Here is a 20571-nt window from a genome sequence, read left to right on the forward strand (position 1 = left end):
CAAATGGTTCAAATAAGTGTTTATTAGATGAACCTTTTGTTTTTGCAATAGTTGTATGTTATATTCAGAGTGATTCCTTACATTGCCTCATTTACTTCAGGCATTATGTTATTTTTATTTCCCTGTTTTTGGTTGCCATGCCTAACCTTGATGGGTTTTGAGGTATTTTAAAAGAAGCTTGCAGCAGAATTGTTGAAACAACTCATTTTTGACCACTTTAATATGTATATATGTATAGCTTCAGTTGTGTGATGTAGGCATGTTTGCAAAGGTTTTTTTTGGTATACAAGTCCTCATCAAATATGGTGTTTTTTTTGTAATGTATTTTATTTTCACCATTTATTCAGATGCAAGAACTGGCACAACTAAGAGCTTTTCATTTATGTCTGAAAACCATATAATTCATCATTGTAATACTCTGGCGCTAAATTTATAAATTATTGATGACTTGAATAAGTCAAGTAGAAGGCTGACTTGTTTTAGACCTAATGACATGATTGATGAGAATTTTTTTTGATATTCATATGTACGTAGTTATTTAACAGTGCAAGCTTAAATTATGGCAGCTTCAACACAGGCTACTAAAACATTCACTTTGTTTATTTTTTATTTTTGCAGGTACATTAAAGCTGTGTAGATTGTTTGCATCACTTTCTGAAATATGACTGTGCTAGTGCACGGCATTGTTTTCTGCATGTTAGATAAAATATCTCTTCCTCCTCGTCATCTCTATGCTGCTCCATGGAGTACATACTTATGTCGATGATATATGGCTAACTTCAACCTCTCCCACAGTCGTTACTATTTCCAATTTATCATACTACCTGTCTGACATCTTATTTTGAATGAACAGAAATCTCTCATGATTAAATATTGGGAAAACCTTAGCCATTCTTACAGTTTCTTCTCCACGCCCCCCCCCCCCCCCCAAAAAAAACCCTTTCCTTAGCTCCCAACTCCATCCCTGTTCCTGCTGACTCTGACTATTCTGAACCAGGGAATACTATGTGACATAAAGCTATGTTTCTGATCCTTGCCTTATTTCCATTACCAAAACTGGCACCTTTCACCTCTATAAAGTTGCCTAACTGAACAGATCCTCTGCGAAACCTTTATTCTCTATGAATTTGGTAGACTTGACCACTCGATTGCCCTACTGGTTGGCCTCTTAATTTGCACATTTTATGCTTGTGTTTTTCCAACTCTGCTGCCTGATTAAACAGGCCAGGGCTCATATCTCTAGAAAAGTGAAGGGTTGACCCAAAATAAGTTCAACTAAGATTATGAAAGGATTTGGCAAGGTCTAGAGGAGACGTTGCCACCTGAAGATGAGACTAGAACTTGGGGGGCTATAACTATCACATAGTTAATGACAACAGTGGGGAAAATTCATGATAAATGTCTTGACTTAAAAAAGTGATTAGAATGTAGTTAAGATGATGAGCATCTAAGTATTTAGGATGAAGCCAGATAAACATGTGAGGGAGAAAAGAATGGAAGATTGTTAGTGTTATATGAAAAGAGATTGGAATGCTCAAGGAGGACAAAACTAACATGGACTCTGTCAACCAAATTACTTGTTTCTCTATTGTAAAGAATATGGAAGACCAAGCTAAAATTGACCTGCTGTGAGAAGCAAGTGTTCCAATCACAGATAAAAGGTGATATCAGAAGCTTGCGTGGAAAATGGCAGGCAGGAGATAAATATATGACAATGTAATAAAATCTATGGAGTTTTAGAGTGGGGGTTGAGATCAGTTACAATATTCTGGTCAAGCACAGATAGAGGTTAAAAGAGTTGGACCAAAAATAGGTATAAAGTGGGAGAACTGGGTTAGAAGATGGAGCTGTAGATGGAGAGGGAAAAAGAGAAAGGGGAACTTGGAGGAAGAGAGGGGGAGTGAAAATGAAGAGGAGGAAATAGTAGAATTGTGGCTGTGATTCCTGTGATAGTAGATAATAATCAACATCACTTTGGCCATAGCACTGAGATGGAACTAAAAGGCAAAATCCCAACTAATGTTATTTACATATTTAGTTGAATTGTTTCATCTGCCTGAATACTAAAATGAGATATTTTATAGATTGTTTTGATATTGGTAAGATGCTTGCAATCAAAGTTGCATAATATTAGCACGTTAGGAATTCCCACTGTAAAAATTAGTATTTTAAAAAAAACAAGAAGCCTGGTGGAACTACGAGCAATTCAGAGTTCCTGAATGCATGCAGGAAAATTGAACTTGCTGGCCATTTTTTGCCAACTATTTTCCCCACTATGATTCAACATTGGATTTCTTGTGGAGTTCAGCAGTTCCCCAACATTTACACTGGTAATGGAAAAGCAAATCTATTCATTTGAGTAGAAAGGAACAGCTGCAAAAAAAATCATTTCAAGTAATTTACGGTTTTTAAATTAATTGCGCTTGAATATTTTTAACTTTCTAAAATGTTCTTTGAGTGTTTTAGATTTTAATATTTTCACTAATTTTTAGTTTTAATTGTTAATTATATCTGAATGTCAGAAAGAAGATTGACAGCTGACTAGCAAAGGGTGTGGCTTTGTGAATGGAGTATGTTCTTCTCCACCTTGCCCTCCTCCACCTCCCCCTCCCCCCCCCCCCCTCCCCCCCACCACACACACACAAAAAAGGAAATGTGATGACATAACATCCTGCAAGTCCCCACAATGTGCAAGTTGATAATTTTAGGTCTGCAGTATGTAAGCACATTCTTACCAGGTGGGTTAGAAGCAAGCCCAGGTAGCCTACCACAGGGAGCAAATCTGGTCTATAATATGTAAGTTATACAATACATTTGATAGGAATGGTTTACATGCAACATAGAAAAAGTTAAGGAGGCTCTTCAAGGCTATGATAAGGTTTCAGATTGCATAGTATGATTTTGTTTCAGTTGTTAATATGCTTAAGTTTTAAAATTAAATCTGAATTAAAGTTGTACTAATCAAAAACAATCTTGAGTGCATTTTTGCATCTGTATAATGCACAAAGCAGTGTTGGATTCTCTACAAACACTGTTAACTTTAGAATTTGATTTAATAGTAAGTTTCATAAATTCTGATGTTAAAGTACTGTTCAATGGATTAAATTTGAAGTTTTCTACGTGAGCAGGTCAAATTTAACAGACCAGTAATGTTTCTTCATTCTCACTAATAACAAATTAATCATGTTTCTAATATTACCTTAAAGATGTAAATTATGGCGCAAAGCATTTTTAAGTAATTTAATTATTTCAGTGAACAGTTGTGTTTTACACGGAAACTTACCACAAATATCTAAAAATATGTTAATGGAAAGCATCCTTAAAAGGTTACTGTTGGCTTTCTGGAAGAGGAAGATATGTCAAATGTCCTACCCTTTGAGAATGACTTATAAGGGATTTATTGTAACTATTTGTGCAGAGTACTGGCGACCCATGCGTTACAGCCATTTGGGTAACAGGAATTCGCCCTTACAGAATTCACAAATCACTACCCAAATGTTTGACACACAGAACAAAATTTGCTCTAGTGGAATTTATGTGGGAAAAAAAGATAAATATATACAACCTTTTTTAAACTTGTGTTTCTTGACACATGCACAGATGACGTGGTTTTGTTACAGAAAATCGCGATACAGATGGTTGTTTAGGAATACAACCACACCTCACCCCATTATTCTCCAAACACCAGTGAGATAAAAGACCACAATTGTACAAAATTTGCAGTCAGTTGCAAAGAAGTGCCACTAGTTATTCACTTCATTGACAGCTATTTGTATTTTTTGTCTTTCTGAGCAAATAGTTATGCTCATCTGCCCCTGATCTAGCTTTGTGCTCTCTGCAGGGAATGCGTGGCAAGTGTGAATTCTTCAAATTCACTGAGATGAAGGGCTGGATTATTCTGGCAGCATGCAGATGGTTCCATAGTAATATGCCAGCAAACTGCGGCATGCTACCATAATGTTCCAAACTTCCACAAATGTGCACTGCAGCATGGAAGCACATAAAGTGCTGCAATTCAGGTTTGTTGCATCTGTCTTGCTACTGAGCCCAGTGGCAGACCACAGCTTATTGACTTGAGAAGACAGGTAAATTTAGTAGTTGGTTCCTTAGCTATACCTTGCACATGTCAACCTTCTTTAAAAAGGCAAGTGGTTTGTTTATTTTATTAATTTTTTAAAACTATTTCTAAATGTTCTTGAAACATCAGAGAGATTTCAAAATGGTGAAAGGGTTCCAGCAGCACAAACTGTCAGATTGCCACCAGAACTATCCATGAGCAGGGCCTTAATTTCTGATAACTATGATCTAGTGTCTACTTGTGGACCACTCTGGTTCACAGGACAACTACTACAGCATTGCTGGCAGTGAATTGGGAGGCATGCGGCTGCTAAAGTAAAATGCTAGGATGGGGTGACCACAAGCCAGGAAGTATAAATTAAGTATCAGTCTTGTAATGAAGATGAAATAATGATAGGAGAAGACGCACTAGATTAAGACAAAGATCGATAAATGACTATTTAAAAAAAAATATTCAGCCTTAATTTCCAACAGAATTTAGAACCTGAGAATTTTTCTGGCGATGGTCATCACTTATGGCATTTAAAATTCACACCAGTCCTAACATTTTTGTGGCAGATTTTTCTGGCAAAATACTTTAAATATTCTAAATGTCACAGTCGTGAGTCTATTTTGAAAGGTTAGCCTCCTGTCTTTGGAAGAGCAGGTAATTTCTGAATTTTCACATTTCACTGCACATGTTTTCCAGAATCTGTTGTCCAATTGACTCTTTAGTGATGTTGGGAGCTCTTAGCCTCCCCATTGTTATTAAATCAAAATCTGGGCCTTTTTTTTGATGCCCTAGATGAGGACATTGTAGAACTCCCTGAAAGAAGAAGAAGAAGAGAAATAGATTTAATCTCTCATCTGAAGGACATCTCTGACAATGCTGCACTCTGTCACTACTGGAGTGTCATTTCTGATTATATGTTCAAATCCTGGATCTTGTTTAAATCATTTTGGGTGCGAAAATCAAAGTTTGCATTCTAAATTGGGTCAAGTAAGTACACTGCCAGCAGCAGCTCAAAAACAGAATTTTTGAAGACTGGAGAAAGGTCACCTCCTTGTCTGATATACAAGGTCCAAGGAAAGAAAGGAAAAGAAAGAGGTCGAAAGTCCATAAAACTGAAAAAGAACATTTCAAAGGTGGGGGGGGGGGGGGGAGGGATGTGTTATTTTATTAACACAATACGATTCTGCATGTGCTATGTAATATGCAGTGTAAAAGATGAGAGTTTATTCCACACATGAATAAGCTCATATCCAATGTACTTTTATGCTTATGATAATTGAATTATACTTAGAAGCATTAACCTACAAATGACACTTTAAGAATGCTTAACATGTTCATGTAAAATTTATTGTGGGTGTTATTTGAACATAGTCTTTAATTCATTTGTTTTCAGTGCTCTGTTAAAATTGAACAAAAATAATTTCATGTTATCTGTTCAAAGGTTAATAGTGCACAGTCTACTTTGTAGTCTGTTTCTGTTTCATTTTCTTCATCTTTTATTGGTTAATTAAAGTTCTGTTTTTTTTTGATGTAGTGTGAATGTTACTCTACTAGTCTGTGAAAACCCAATTTTAAATTCATATACTTTTGAGGTTTGTTTTTGTTATGCTGGGTTGTTCATGCAGATCACAAATGTCTTGCTTAAATCCTCTATGATATTGCAATGCCATTGTGCTATTATAAAGATAGAAAGTAATTACCTTTCACCTGTTAACTTATTGTGGTACTAGTTATTCACATGAGAACTTGTGTTAAGATTTCTCATATATATACACATTACCATAGACTTGTTAGCTCTATAATGATAGCCTACTACAATATACTTAATCTTTCTTGCATGTCAAGCTTTCTTGTTCCAGCTTTTGCTCATCCCCAATTGAACTGGGCCCACTGAAAGAGTGGTTGAATACTTCACCAAGTACACCGGATTGCGTAATCTTTACTATAATTTTGCCAAGACAGGCTCCAGCATGGAGGCTTGTTAAATAGGAACACAGACTAGAGAGAGCTAGTTACCCTCTGGCTTGTGCTGCTGTCTCAAAAGGTTGTATGCTAAGGAAAAGAGCCTTCTGTAATTATCACTTAGTGGTCTGACATGGTTGAATGTTAATTTTGCAAAATGCCTCTCACACATGCATAGAAGACAAATTGACATTGAGTTATATATTTTTGGTAGAATGAACATCAAAATTATGTGTTTCTCTTTCAATATATTTTGTTCACAAGATGCAGATGTTGGAGCGTTTTTTTGCTCCTGAACTGAGCGGCTTGGTAGGCAATTTCAGAGAGAGTTAAGAATCAATCATGTTGCTGTGCTACTGTTCTAGCAGCATTGGAGGCAGTCCAAAGGACTAATTCCTGAGATGAGAGGCTAGATAGTTTGTGTCTATATTCTATGGAGTTTAGAAGAATGAAAATTGACTTTATTCAAACATATAAGATCCTAAGAGGACTTGAGGAAAATATAGAGATGTTTTCACTAGTAGGAGAGTCATGCATGAGGGGATATAATTACAAAATAAGAATTTGGTGATTTAAAACTGAGGTGCATAGAAATTTCTTCTCTCAGAAGGTAGTGAATCTCTGGAATTCTCTGCCCCTGTGGGTGGTGGCGGCCACATCATTAGATATATTTAAGGTGGAGACAGATAAATATTTGAAAGATCAGGGAATTGAGGGTTATGGGGAACTGGCACAGAAGAGGAGTTGAGGCCGGCATAGATCATCCGTGGTCACATTGAATGGCGGGACAAGCTTGAGGGGCTTGTTTTTTTTTACTGTGGTGACAGGACTGAGTAAGAACAGAAAAAATCCATGAAGTTCATTGATGAATCAGATGTTTTTTTTCTACAATCTGGTTGTTTCAGGGTAATGTACTAGCATTTAAGTCCTGATTTACTTAATTCCTTGAAGTTAATTTTCCCAGCTTCAAACTTGTATCTCCAGGTCAATAGTCTGGAACTCCGAATGCTAGTCCAGTATCTTAACTATAATTCTAATATTGACAGATTTGATGCACAATGCTCAACAGGGGTTCAGAGTGTACATAGCTTCGGGTTCAACTCGTGCATGAGGAGTCAAAATATAAGTTTTTGTTATAGTCTTTCAGATGCTGTAATAAAGCAAGGCAATGCCAACTTTTCCGATATAAAATATCCAATGATGAGTGGGATCGTCTTGTGTTCTGGAAAACATTTATTCATTGGCTGTTTTTTATTTAGTTCCTATTTGTGAGAGCTGTTTACAGATCAGCTGCTGCATTTCCTTTAACAGTGGCTATGTTTTAGACATGCTTAATTTGCAATGGGGAACGCTAGTGCATTCTGAGGGAATGAAGTGCAAGACTTTTTCTTCTTATTTTAGTATTTGTTTTCTGTTGCATAATCCCGTATAAATTAATCATTCAATTTCAGATGAAGTGGTTATTCAGTACCTATTTTTATTCAAATTAAAATTGGACGCTAGTCAAAATACTCAGCAGATTAGGCAAGATCTGTGGAGAGAAAGACACATAATATTTTACATTATTAACAATCCCCAGAACTAGGGATAAAAAACTAAGAGATGAAACAAGTTTTAAGATCCAGGACAAAAGGGGAGGGGATGAAACACTGAAGTGAGATTGTGTGAAACAATTAAATGAAAATAGGATTGAAAAAAACGGGATGAGAAACATAAGATATTTCTCGAAGAGCTGTAAATAGGAATCAGAATCATTACTCAAGAAGATTTTATAAAATAATTGTTGTTATTCCACTGTCGTTTGCACTACATTTTCAATGTTAGTTCCTATTCTTAACACAAGATGATTAATATTCAGTGAGTTATAAAACATTATCCTATAGTACAACATGGGACATGCATAAAAACAACTCCTGATTTGTTTGTAGTCAACTCTCTTCAAAACATCTTGTACAAACTGTTCAGATTTCACAAAATGGTGAGTAAAACTACCTACACTATTGTATAAAATGCCACATCACCCATAACAAGCCTGTGGATCAATTAAAGATTCTATAATAATAATATGCAATTCCCATAATGATTATACATGGTTACATATGATGACATTTCGTAAGATGACTTTGTACATTCTCGATGTTTTTTGCAGATTTTGTCTGTTAAGTTGTGGAGAGATTATCCTACTGATTTCACTGACCTCAAATTGGTTCTGATTACTATGTTTTTTCACGTTTCTTTTGGTATTTCTTGTCATCAGCAAACATTATTGCCCAAGGAAAAATTTAATCAAGCTCGAACTTCCAAAAGACAGTGGCTTGAGAGGTTTGAGATTTGGCTTTATCTATGGAAAATTATAAGCATTATGTTGGGCTGGAACATACTGAGGTTTAGCCCACAGTTCCAGTTTACTGCAGTGCATAGTTCAGCTTGTCTCTGATCTTTGTGTCTGCATATTGAAACACAGAAAGAAAAGCTAAAAGCTCATCATTGGAATGCACTTTTCAGCTGGTCCTTCAGCTTTATGCCAGTCATAGCTGTCATAGTTGGGAGACCCCATTAATTTGAATAAAGACACTTATTTTACTTTGTTTTAATTTGCAATAGTTTAAGGAATTTTTAAGTAAACGCTTCTTTAGTTTTGCATTTTTATTGTAATTATTTATATCTATTTGAACTGATTTATATGTATCTAGTTATCGGAGATACTTAAACAAAAAACAGCTCAAAAGGTATTTTGACAATGGTTGTTCATCAAAAGGCCATCAGAGCAATCCAAGGATAGGACCTTGGGGTCTGCTACTTGAGACCTAGTTGCTGCTGGCGACCTGCCCTGTCTTGTGATCGCTCCTACAGAGTCACAAAAGTTCCAATGGCGGAAAAGTGTAGACAAGGACCAAATTGAGCTCAATCAGGCCCAATATGAAAAGATAATGATTTGAATAGCTTTAAGCAGTCACTGCTTTGTATTTAAGGACTATTATTATGACACTTCATGTTTTTGTTTTTATTCTGTGATAAAATAAACTGAAAACTTTTACAAAGGTTTAAATTGCAAAGAAGATCTTTTTATAATTTATTAGAGTACACAATTAAAATGATGTGTCTATGAAAACTAAAATATTCATAATTTCATACACAAGAAAGAATCTGAGTTTTAGTGTATGGTCTTAAAAAGCATTCCAGTGATGAACTAACCTTTGTCAATGCAATGTAGCCATAATATGAAAGACTCAGCTAATAATTTGTTGATATAATTTGTTACAGGAGAAACAGCAAATGAAAGGCAAGTGTTGCAGGCTCGTGAGCCAGGAAACCAAGCAACGAACATATGCTCCCAAACAACTCAGGTACACAATATAAAAGTATGACAGTCCTTGGTTAACATTCAGTTTGCAGTAGATGAGAGGGCATAAATAAAATCACTATACATAAATTGGGATTATAAACACTCCAGACACCTTGACATACCAATATTTCCATGATCCAGTATTTGAACACCCATTGTGTATTTGCATTAACGACAGATATTTAATGTAAATGTCATACACTATCTACAAAGTTAGACTGAAACATAGATCATATAGATTTGCTTTCATTTAATATTGCATTAATGGCAATCATTTAATATTTATGCATACTTCTACTATGTATTAGTGAGGTTGCTTTTAGGATGTAAATATTAACGTTTCAGACTGCTCCCTGCATATTCACTGTGTGCTTTTAGAAGAAACCTTGGTTGCCCTTTTAGAGTAATTTCATCTTTCATAAACTGTGATTGTACCTCTACCACAACACATACTGTCTTTTCATTCCACCCCCATAGTCCTTGCGCCTGGAGTCCTGTATCCTACATCTCCTCAAACTTATTTGCATGTGCAAAATCATTCATGAACCAGCATAGATAACATTTAAAACAAATGTTTTAAAATATATTCCTGATAATATTTAAAAGTGGTAACTTGATAAACTTTAATTGATGAAACTGAAAATTAGTTTATTGTGGGGGGGAAATCACTGACATCCGCCTTATGTGGGTAACTCAAGTTATTGCAAATGACGTAGGAAGAAAAGACTGTTAGCCAGTTTATTTCCGATATAGTAGTCAACTCCTGAACAGATTTAAAAAGAGAAATGTGTACATCTTTATTAGTTTTCTTCAGCCAGGGAAGATCTAGGTTACTTTTTAGAGCCTGCAAACAAGAGCAATGATTGGATATTCCCACAAATAATTTATTTACTATAGGAGCATGGATGATTTTATGGGTAGGGCCTAAACTTAGAATGATTTTAGAACAAGCTCAAAAGATCATGGAAATTTAATTTATACTGAAATTGCAGCCTGTGATTTATGAAATAACATCTACAGGGTGGAAATAGAAGGACTACAGAATTTGTGTTCTCACCCATGTGCCACATTCCAGAAGTTGGGGAGAATGCCACATGCATGTTGTAATTCCCCATGGATTGAAAGAGATTTAATGACATTGATCATAAGTGGTCTTATGACAAGTTGTCTGGGTTAAACTGAACAATTCAGTGGCTTAATTAGTAGTCGGTTAGACTTGTTTAGTCATAAGACCATACAATAAATTTGGTGGAAAAAGCCCTTTGGTCGAGAAGCTTGAAATGTATGTTGGCAATATCGTTAAAATGTTTAATGCACACATTTTTAATGTTTGCTTATAATGTGGGTGTCACCAACAAGGTCGGAATTCAATGCCTATTCCTAAATGTTCTTGAACTGCATGACTTGTTAAGCCATTTCAGGGAGCATTTAAGATGATCATATATAGTAGACTGGTAAAGGTGTCAGATTTCTTACTCTTATACAATACATTAGTGAGCAAGAAGGGTTATCATGACAAGCCAGTAGTACTCAATCCAACTTTACAATTAACTAAATTTAAATTCCCCAGTTATCATTGGTGTGATTTAAACTTGTGTTTATTGTTTGTTAGTTTGTCTTTGGAACTTGTACCTGTGTGTATCTACATGAACATGAAATAGGGATAAATATGATTTATGATAGTGATTTGTGAATGAACATTGATAATCCAATGGGAACATGCCATGTATGCGCTCTTGAGAAAATTGGGAATAGAGACCCTAAGTTTGCAGTACTTCTAGAGCCGACAAGTATACTGCAATATCCAGGGTGAGTACAAAGAAAAATGCTAACTTGCACTCTCATTGATGTTTACGATTTTCAAGCCTCTGGTTTGCATAACCACAGAATAATATATTTAAAGTGCATTGGCAATATTCCAACTATGTACTGGGCCAGATTGTGGTCAGAAGTGCCAGCTTTTAGCTGCTGCTTCAGAACAATGTTCATAATGTACTGACTGACAGATGCTGGCATATCTATCATTCTGCTTCATTTGCTTGATCTGGCTTCCTGTTTCCAATACCTACCAGTTTTCCCAAAATCTGGGTAACCTGGCCAGTTAACATTAAATGTAAATCAGGTGTCAAATATGATGTGGGAGCCTACTTTAAATATAGTAATAAATTGTCTCTTAAATCTGTCCTCTGATCTCCCCTTCCGCAACTGCTTTTCAAGAGCTTAAGATAAACAGGATATACAAACCACCAAAAAATTGCATGTGGGGTTGTATGTCATGCATGTGGTAGATATTCTGAGATACATTAAGCACATTGCATTTGCCTGTAATACCTTAACCTCCAAAAATAGAGTGACTTTGATTATTACATAGAGCAGTGGATGTTGTCCCCTAAACAGCAATGAAAAAGCACAACAGATAATCTATTTTGGTGTGTTGGTTCTGGAGAGAGCATAAGTTTAAACACAGAGTTTTCTAAATTGGAGCTGAGAGCACTACAGGCAACCCAATTTGAACTTTCATGAATGAAAAGGGGAAGAACTTGCACTAACATAATATCTCGCATGTTTTTGGAGGCTCCAAAAATGCTATGAAACCAATTAATTAATTTGTTGAATTGCTGGAAATGTAATGACCACTTTATAAAAGGCAATTATCCTCTCTGTGAGATGAATTGTTTAATGTTTAAACATTTTCTAAATATTTTCACTCCAAAAGCTTCCAGAAGTAGTCTAGGACCTCACTTTCACCAAGGATGGCATATCTATTGTTAGTATTATGTTTTCATACTACTAGATGTGCTTTAGTTTAAGAGTTTCCAAGTACTTTCTGTAGCTTGTGGGAAATCACATTAAAAAATTCAATTGCCTTTTATTTTGTGGTATGTTGTAGACATATTTTAGTCCCCTTAAGCTGGCTTCCAACCTGAAAATATTAAAATAACCACATTTTAATGGAGTCTATAATGCCAGGTGGATTGCATTTTATTGTAATGGGCAACAATGCTCATTTTTAAACGGATAACTTTCAAAGTTTATCATTCACAATGTGGGTCGGTGCTTAAGCCAGAATAAATAGATGAAAAACTGGTGTTATCGAATCTGTTCTATGCCAGCAATAATATAGAAGGATAAATAGCAAAGTTGTTTGGTGAGGGATTACAGCATGTTTAAGTTAAGAGGACATGAACTGGCATCATGACCAATAGCAAATGCACACCAATCAGATTAGATTTCCTCTATTAATGATGAGAGGCCTCCATTTCTATAACTGATGATGTGAAATATATAATAGGAAGGTGCTATTACCAAAGTCTGTTAAATAAATAAAAATTGTCGGCAAAAAGATTGCAATTGTAACGACTCCTAGAGATTGTTAGATCTTTTACAATTTCCATAAATTATATTTCAAAGTGTTATTTTAGAGCAACTTAATCCTACTAGTTTCTTTATACCTGTATTACCACCACCTCTTCCAACTTTTGAGTTTATATTCGCAATCCATACAATATTAGTCAATTTTTTGGCATCTAGCCTATCTCTTAAACGGATAACTGTACATGTATATTTTTGCTTATCATCTTTTAAAGTCAAAACACGTGATCATTGAACTATGTTGCATTGTGGCTAGCATTTGTGAACTGTAGGATTTAGTATTTATTTGACAAAGTGTAGAAATCTCCACTTTCTTTTTCCAGTGTTCCTTCTAAATTAGAATGAGCAAGTGTGAGGCTGCATCTTAAATTTGAGAAAACGTTTTCCCCAGTGCTGATCAGAGCTGTCTCTTGTGAATATTGTAAAATTTGATGAGTGGTCCATAAATAAGAAGAATAAGATAAAGATCCATGTCATCTTTTGTATTCAAAAGTTCTCTTCACTTCATTTGAGAAGAGACAAGGTACAAGTAATCGAATTGCAGTTCAAGGTGGTAGCATGCAGCAAGGGTTAACTTTGCCTTCTTGGCCCACACTGACTAACACCTTTTCTCACAAATCACTTAGGATGTGAAATAACACAATGTAAAATGCTTCCTAATATATGTTAGTAAAATCTAAAACCAGAAACAACATTATTATTTGATCAAATCACTAATTTTACCTATAACTAACAGTACACCTTGAAGCAGTGTCACAGGCTGTCAGGAGGATAGAACGTAGAACAGTTGGTGGAAGGTTAAAAGGAGGATAGTATATTAACTTTGCAAATATTCAATTTTATTTTTTTTGTCCTGTATGGGTCGTGCTTGTTAGACTCATTTTAATTGGTGAGTCTTAACTGATGTCTTGGTGCATGGTGAAAGCTATTTCAGTGAAGATTTGGACCCAGTGTGCAAGAACATGGAATGTATCTTGCCATTTTATTTTCTGATGAGGATTGTCTTTTGCACAGGAGTTTCTGAGCACAGGGTCCAGTGCCAGTGGCATGGCCACCATTATATTGATCCACAGCAATTTTAGGCATCTGAGGAGCCCAGATATAGATGTGGATCAATCAAGTTTGCCTGTCTGCTAATTGCATGTAAAGAATTAGATGGAGCATGCACCATCAGAATTTCCCTTGCAACAGAATAAAATTTGATGCTCACGTTGGGCAAACTGCCTCTGGAGGTCCTAGCAGCTCATCTTTTTATAAAAATGAAGTTTGAGGCTCAACTTTGTAAGGATTACTGGCCCTGAGTTCTGTTTCTGATAATTTTAGCATGGAATTGGTGAAACACTGAGATGATGATTTGGATGTCATGGTTATTATATTGATAATTACATAATGCATCTTAATGACATTTATATGGAGAACATTGACAAATTTTGATTGCTGTCATTTTAAGGAAGATACCAGTCAGGAAAATTCACTTAACTCACCATTGTACTTGTGTTTGTCACCATGGTTTGCCTAGTTACTATCATTGAATTTATGTCCTTTCATCATAGATATTTGTATTTACAAGTTGAGCACATGGTTTTTGAATTCATATTGACAAAGAAGTACACAATTAACTTCATAACTTATGTTTGCTTTTATAATCTGCCAAATGAAACCAAATTTATTTTGGATCATAAACTGGACTGTTTAGGACTAGTACAGACGTGATAGTGAAGATTATTGATAGAGCTTAAGTGGACCCATTTTGTTTCTGAATAAACTAAGATTTTTTTTTGCAAAAAAGCAATGCTTCTGGTAGTGATGTTTTTCTCTAGTGAATGGTAGTGTAGTAGCCACCAGAGTAGCCTTCCCCTTCAATTACATCTTTCAACTGTTCCTCTTTATCAGATACTTCGGTCATGAAGTCTTAATAATTGTATGACTGTAAAAAGAAAAATTCCAATGCACCAGCATTTTTCTTTCAAACTACAGAGTACAATTCTGACATTCTGTGCATTAACTATCTGTTGAAACCCTGTCCCTGTCTCCCTCTATCAAAAGGTGGACCTATTGGCTGGCTAGGATTATGGGCATTTTGTGCATGCTCTGCTTAACAAAGTCACTTTCTTATCTTATTTTCCCAAAGGAAACAATTTGCTTGGGAATGCAGTTGTTTTATTGTATTCGGGTTTCCAGATTTATATTTGGTAATTTTTCCAAAAAAACACCCCTGAAGTGCATGGTGTTGGAAAGCTCTATAGTTGCTTTGTCTCTACTGAACCATATTGCAGTGCATAACTACAATATCAGGAACATCATATACAAGCATGACACGTACACCAGGGTGGATGACAGAGGTTTCTAACACATTGTAGACGTGCAGCACAGCACAGTCTTTGTTAGCTGGATGAAACTGGTCCATTGCTTGGATATTTGACTCCTGGATTGTGTAATGGTCAACAAAGAAGTGATAATGAAAACCAAATAGACCTTTTTTTCAGGCCCTGATGAATTTTTGACAACTACTTGAATTTATTTGGCACCTTCACAAATGGAAAATGATTTGAGGTGTTCCAAGGAGTATATTCAAAGGGAAAATTAATACTGAGCTGAAGATGGTGACTAAAAGCTTGGTCCCAGCCATAACAAGCCTAATAGAAGGTGGGGTGTTTTTTTTTCACAAAAATGTATACTTGCCGTCCATGTTGTATAACCATTTATCCACCACTCTCCTAGCTCTTCTGTACCACAGCCTGTGGGTATACAGTTGACAATGGAATTTTTTTCCTTGTTGCCTCCATTTGGGTGAGCAGATGGAATCATTTGTAATTATCACTTTCAGTCTAATTAGCTATAACATCATGTCTAAGGTTCTGACTTGGTCCAGTCCATTATGAAATTCATCACTAATTTTATTTCTCCCTCAAACGCCTGTCTAGATTATTCTTTCAAGATATGCTGATGAAAATTGCAACAGTTGTACAAAAGCATTTAAAAATTCACATTTATAGCACATGGTTTAATTTTTACCATCAACCTGTATCATCAAATTCCAATTAAAAATCTGTTGTCAGTTCACTTTAAAGAGTAGAACATGACTTGAGGGAAGGAATTGTTGCCGTTTCGGATCAAGATCCTGCATCAGGATTGTTCAGGGTAAGTTTCAAAAGTTGTTCAACATATTAATACGTGGCAGGTTTAGTTTAATTTAGCTTTAAATGTGACTAACACAGATAATTTGTTTGCATATACATGATACCTGATGTAAATAAAAAGCCATGGCAAGACTCATGATAGGTACAGTATACTAACAGTTTTAATTGTCCTAATCCTCTTTGATGTATTGTTCCATAACAATTCCGATGGTTGACTTGAAAAGACATAGGAACAGAAGTGGGCATTCAGGTTCTCAAGCATTTTCAGTTCGATCATGACTTACTCCATTTATCTACATTTGTATCCCTTCACAATCCAGTATGAGGCCAGTTTTGGGCAATTTTCTCACTTGACACCTCCAAACATTAGGTGACAGGAGAATTATGCAAGGCTTGCTATAGTCAAATGCTCGCTAGATCTGAGCACTGATCTTTGCCAGGTACTATAAGTACTGTTTTCTCTCTGGTAGCTTGACCAAGTTTGACAAATAGTGGGCTGGCTATTTGATTGTGAAGGTGGGTGTTGTGGGCAAGCCCAACCCCACACTCTCCACTCCCCATTATAATGCATATGCATATTGCAGGCCAGAGCTGTGATTCACATCATGTTTGTCAGCTCCTGCGTTGGCTTACGTAACAACCAAAGGAAGTTTAGGCTAATTATCCACTTCCACTCACACCCTGAATGGTGGCCAGCTGACTCTATGAAGAACTAAGTGTAAAGCAGGAGGACACTCAGAGTTAATAACTATGATAAATTAATTGACATTTGGAATTTCTTTTCATCGAAGAAAGATGGTGCACAATCCAAAGATTATAACAGTAAACAGAAAGGGGAAAAGCAGGGGTGGTGGGTTTGGTGAGGAAAGGGGAGTGTTGTTTTTCTTATGGTTGCATAGAACTGTGACAGGGAAATGTGTGTAGTGAATGGAGTTGTTTGACGGAAACCTGGGCCATAGAGAGCTGGCTCACGCCCTGAATGTAAGCCCAGCAGTCATACTTAAACCTGCTCTAACAAGCGACCTTGTCAATGAGACTGCAATGCGAATTCATTCCCAAACTTCCCCAAAAACCCCAACACCATCCAACTTCAAATCGGCCATGAAGCTGTGGGATTTGCCATGGAATCTGGTCCTCCAGTGGGGAGATTGTCTAAAATAAAGGCCTCCAGAGTACTTTGGAGATGTACCACCATGGCCCTATCCCCAGAATCACAGCCTAGGTAGTGGCAAGTAGGCTTTGAAGAGAACCTCTTTGATCGGGGTTCTCCCTGTGCACACAGACCTACTTGGAATAGGAAAGAAAAGAGAAGTTAAATTGCTCATTCATTTGTGGGAAGTATAAAAGCTGACCATAAAATCTTCCTTAAGTTCATAAGGAGAGAGTTTAAATGAATATAGGCCCCTTAGGAAATGAGGCTAGGGAAATAGTTGTAGGGAAATAGGAAATGGCAGAGAATTTAAATAGATATTTTGCATCAGTCTTTAAAAGGTACTACAAACATCCTATTAATATTAAAAAAAAATAGGGCAAAAGTAAATATATTCCCCATCATGAGGTAATTAGTATTTGGCAAACTCATGGGGCTAAAGGCTGATAAGTCTGCTAGACCTGGTGGTTTGCATCCTAGGATCTGAACAGTGGTGGCTACAGAGGTAGCGATACGTTATTCGTAATCTACTTGAATTCTGGAGACGTATCAAAGGATTAGAAAACTGTCTATGTGATACCGTTATTCAAAAGTGGTGGGAGGCAAAAGGCAGGTAAAAGAAGTCCAGTTAGCCCAACGTCTATATTAGAAAAATGTTAGAATCCGTTATTAAGGAGGTAATAGCTGAACATTTGGAAGGTCATAATCTCATCAAGTGGGATCAATGTGGCTTTCTGACAGGTAATCATGTTTTACAAATCTATTAGAACTCTGAGGAAGTATCAGCGAGTGTGGATTGAAGAGAACCAGTAAACGTTATATATTTGCATTAGACATATCATTAGTATGGGAAGAGATTTGGCCAACTGAAGGAAGTGGTGAGTAGGGATAAGGGAGTCATTTTCAGGTTGGTGACCTGTACCTAGTGAGCTACTGGAAGAATCAGTGTTAGGATTGTAGCTAGAGAAGCAAAGGACTGCAGATCCTGGAATCTAGATGAAAAACACAATGATACTTGAGGAACTCAGCAGGCCAGGCTTTTCTCCATGGATGTTGCCCTGACCGGAAACGTTGACTGCCTGCTTTTCTCCACGGATGCTGCCACGGCATGAATATTGAATTCTCCCACTTTAAGTAATCCCCACCCGACCTTCCCCACAACTACCCCCCCCCCCCCCCCCCCAACCATGCTGCTTCTCTTCTTCCCTTTCTCCTAGTCTCTTTTTTTCCTACCTTTTTCTTTTCTCTCCTTACCTTTGACCCATCCTCCGGTGGATCTACTCTCCCCTCCTCCCCTGCACCTGCCTATCACTGTCTCTTACCTGCATCTACCTATCACCACCCTGTGCCCTCCCTGCCTCCCCTCTTTTGTCCACCTATCACTGCTCTGCTTTTCCCTCCTATACAGTATATTGGATTTCCCCTTTTCCTATCTTCAGTCCTGAAGAAGGGTCTTGACCCGAAATATTGATCACCTGCATTTCTCCATGGATGCTGCCTGGCCTGCTGAGTTCCTCTAGCATCATCGTGTTTTTCATCTAGGGTTGTAGCAGTTTAAAATATATATTAATGATTTAGAGAAAATGAAGCGAGTGTAGCCAAATTTGTGAATGATACAAAATAATGGGGAAGGGAAGCTGTGAGAAGGATATAAATGGTTTACAGAGATATTGATCAGTGAGTGGGCAAAAAATTGGCAATTGGAGTACAATGTTGTGAAAATGTGAAGTTGTTCGCTTTGGAAGGAAAAATTATAAAACATTATTTAAATAGAGAAATCTATAGTACCAAGGTATTTGGGAGTCCTTGTACATGACATGCAGAAAGGTGGAATCCAGATGCAATAAGCTAATGGAATGCTGACTTTTAGTTCAAGGGGAATTGGAGTATAAAAGTAGTGAAATCTTGCTATGACTGTACAAGGCACAAGTGAGACTGTGTATCTAGAGTACTGATCTTATTGAATGGCAGAGCATGCTGAATGGCCTACTCCCATTTCTTATGGTCTTGCATCACAAAAATCTTTTGCACTGTAATAAAAATTCTAATTCACAGGCTTTGGACGATTGATCCACAGCTATTTGTAAACAAAAAATTGCTTTGCTGAGTTCATTGAAAGATGGCTCAGTTTGAATTTTAAGATAATGTCCTCATTCAGGATTTTAGAAACAATGTTATGGCCTCTGGAATTTGGTGCAAGGATTAAGGGACCAATAAAGTGGTGAGACTTGTTTTCCTTGGAGAAGACTAAAGAGGAAATTCAGTAAGGGGTTTAAAATCATGAACAGTTTTGATAAGGAGAAATTTATGATAAAAGATATTTGCAGACAGAAGAGGTAACTGGAGGGCACAGACTTATGATGATTGGCAAAAGAACCAGAGGTGATATGCAGGAACAATTTTTCTTCCACGGCAAGTTGTGACCAGATGTGGACTGGCTAGAAATGTAATGAATACAGACTTGTAACTTTCAAAAAGTAATCACTGTAAAGAAGGAAGTGCACAAAGCTTTTGGGGGAAAAGGTAGGGATGGGACTTATTCAACATCTCTGTGCAGACATGTTGAGCTGAATGGCCTACTTCTGTGTTATATCATTCCACAGTTCTATTAACTGTGTATTTTAGATTTTGGCAATTATTTTCCCTTGTCTAAACATTAACTGAAGATTTAACTTCCTCAATATAACTTATCAGTCTGTTTTTTCATCAATTAATAATAGCAGAAACACTTGTAGTGTGGAAAGTGCAAGAAGATCAGCAAAGGCCTTTCAGAGACAGGAGCTGAATGAAAGTTCATTAATAACTGATTCTTATCCTGTGACAGTGGCTGACTGTAATCCTGATTTATCATTGAAGTAGTTTTAAAGTAATGAGTCTTTGCATTTCATTTTCCAGAATTTCAACAGACACAGACTTGATGGGCTTCAGTCTGAGAAGACAAGGTGGTGAAGCATCATCTATTTAGCAAAAGGGATTTGGCATAGATGTGTGAATGTAACAAAAAATGTCACAGTGTTCACAATGCCACTGCAAATATACCTTTTAAAAAATGAATTAGATAAATGGTTATATTTTTCACATTTTGTACAGTGCTTTATTGTGCATAATGTGTTTGGTAAATGCAAAGGAAATTATAGAGGAACGGAAAAGAATAACTTAAATTTGTAGCAGTTGGGTGCAATTAGAAAATGGGCAATAATTAGACATAAAATCATCAATGAATTAGGCAGCATTTTTGAATATTTGTTTACTTTTTTCATTTAATTATTATTACCTGATGTGGTAGATTGCTTCAGTTTCATTAGTACAGTCTTAATGAATCCAGGTAACCATTTGTTAACAGCCTGATTTAAAATCACTGAAAATGACTTAAATGGCTGGTTCTTGGTAAACTGAGTATTTCATCATTGTCTACTTTGGCCCTTGCACCTTATGAAATGAGCTTAATTTGAAGTGCTTCCTTGAGTGACTACAAATGGGTGCGATTGATGTAACCTCGGTATTTTTATATAAAGATTTAACCAGTTTCATA

At 36.4% G+C, this 20571-nt stretch overlaps 1 protein-coding gene across 2 annotated transcripts in view; it reads left to right on the forward strand.

The window, feature by feature from the left end:
* umad1 (UBAP1-MVB12-associated (UMA) domain containing 1) overlaps positions 1 to 20571 on the forward strand; it is a 53491-nt gene that overhangs the window by 15959 nt on the left and 16961 nt on the right. For both annotated transcript variants that reach the window (XM_052016775.1, XM_052016776.1), the window contains exon 3: positions 9296 to 9378. In XM_052016775.1, coding sequence (XP_051872735.1) covers positions 9296 to 9378 — 83 coding nt within the window. The remainder of the gene's footprint in view (positions 1 to 9295; positions 9379 to 20571) is intronic.

The sequence above is a fragment of the Pristis pectinata genome, chromosome 5, assembly GCF_009764475.1.
Source record: "Pristis pectinata isolate sPriPec2 chromosome 5, sPriPec2.1.pri, whole genome shotgun sequence".
Lineage (NCBI taxonomy): Eukaryota > Metazoa > Chordata > Chondrichthyes > Rhinopristiformes > Pristidae > Pristis > Pristis pectinata.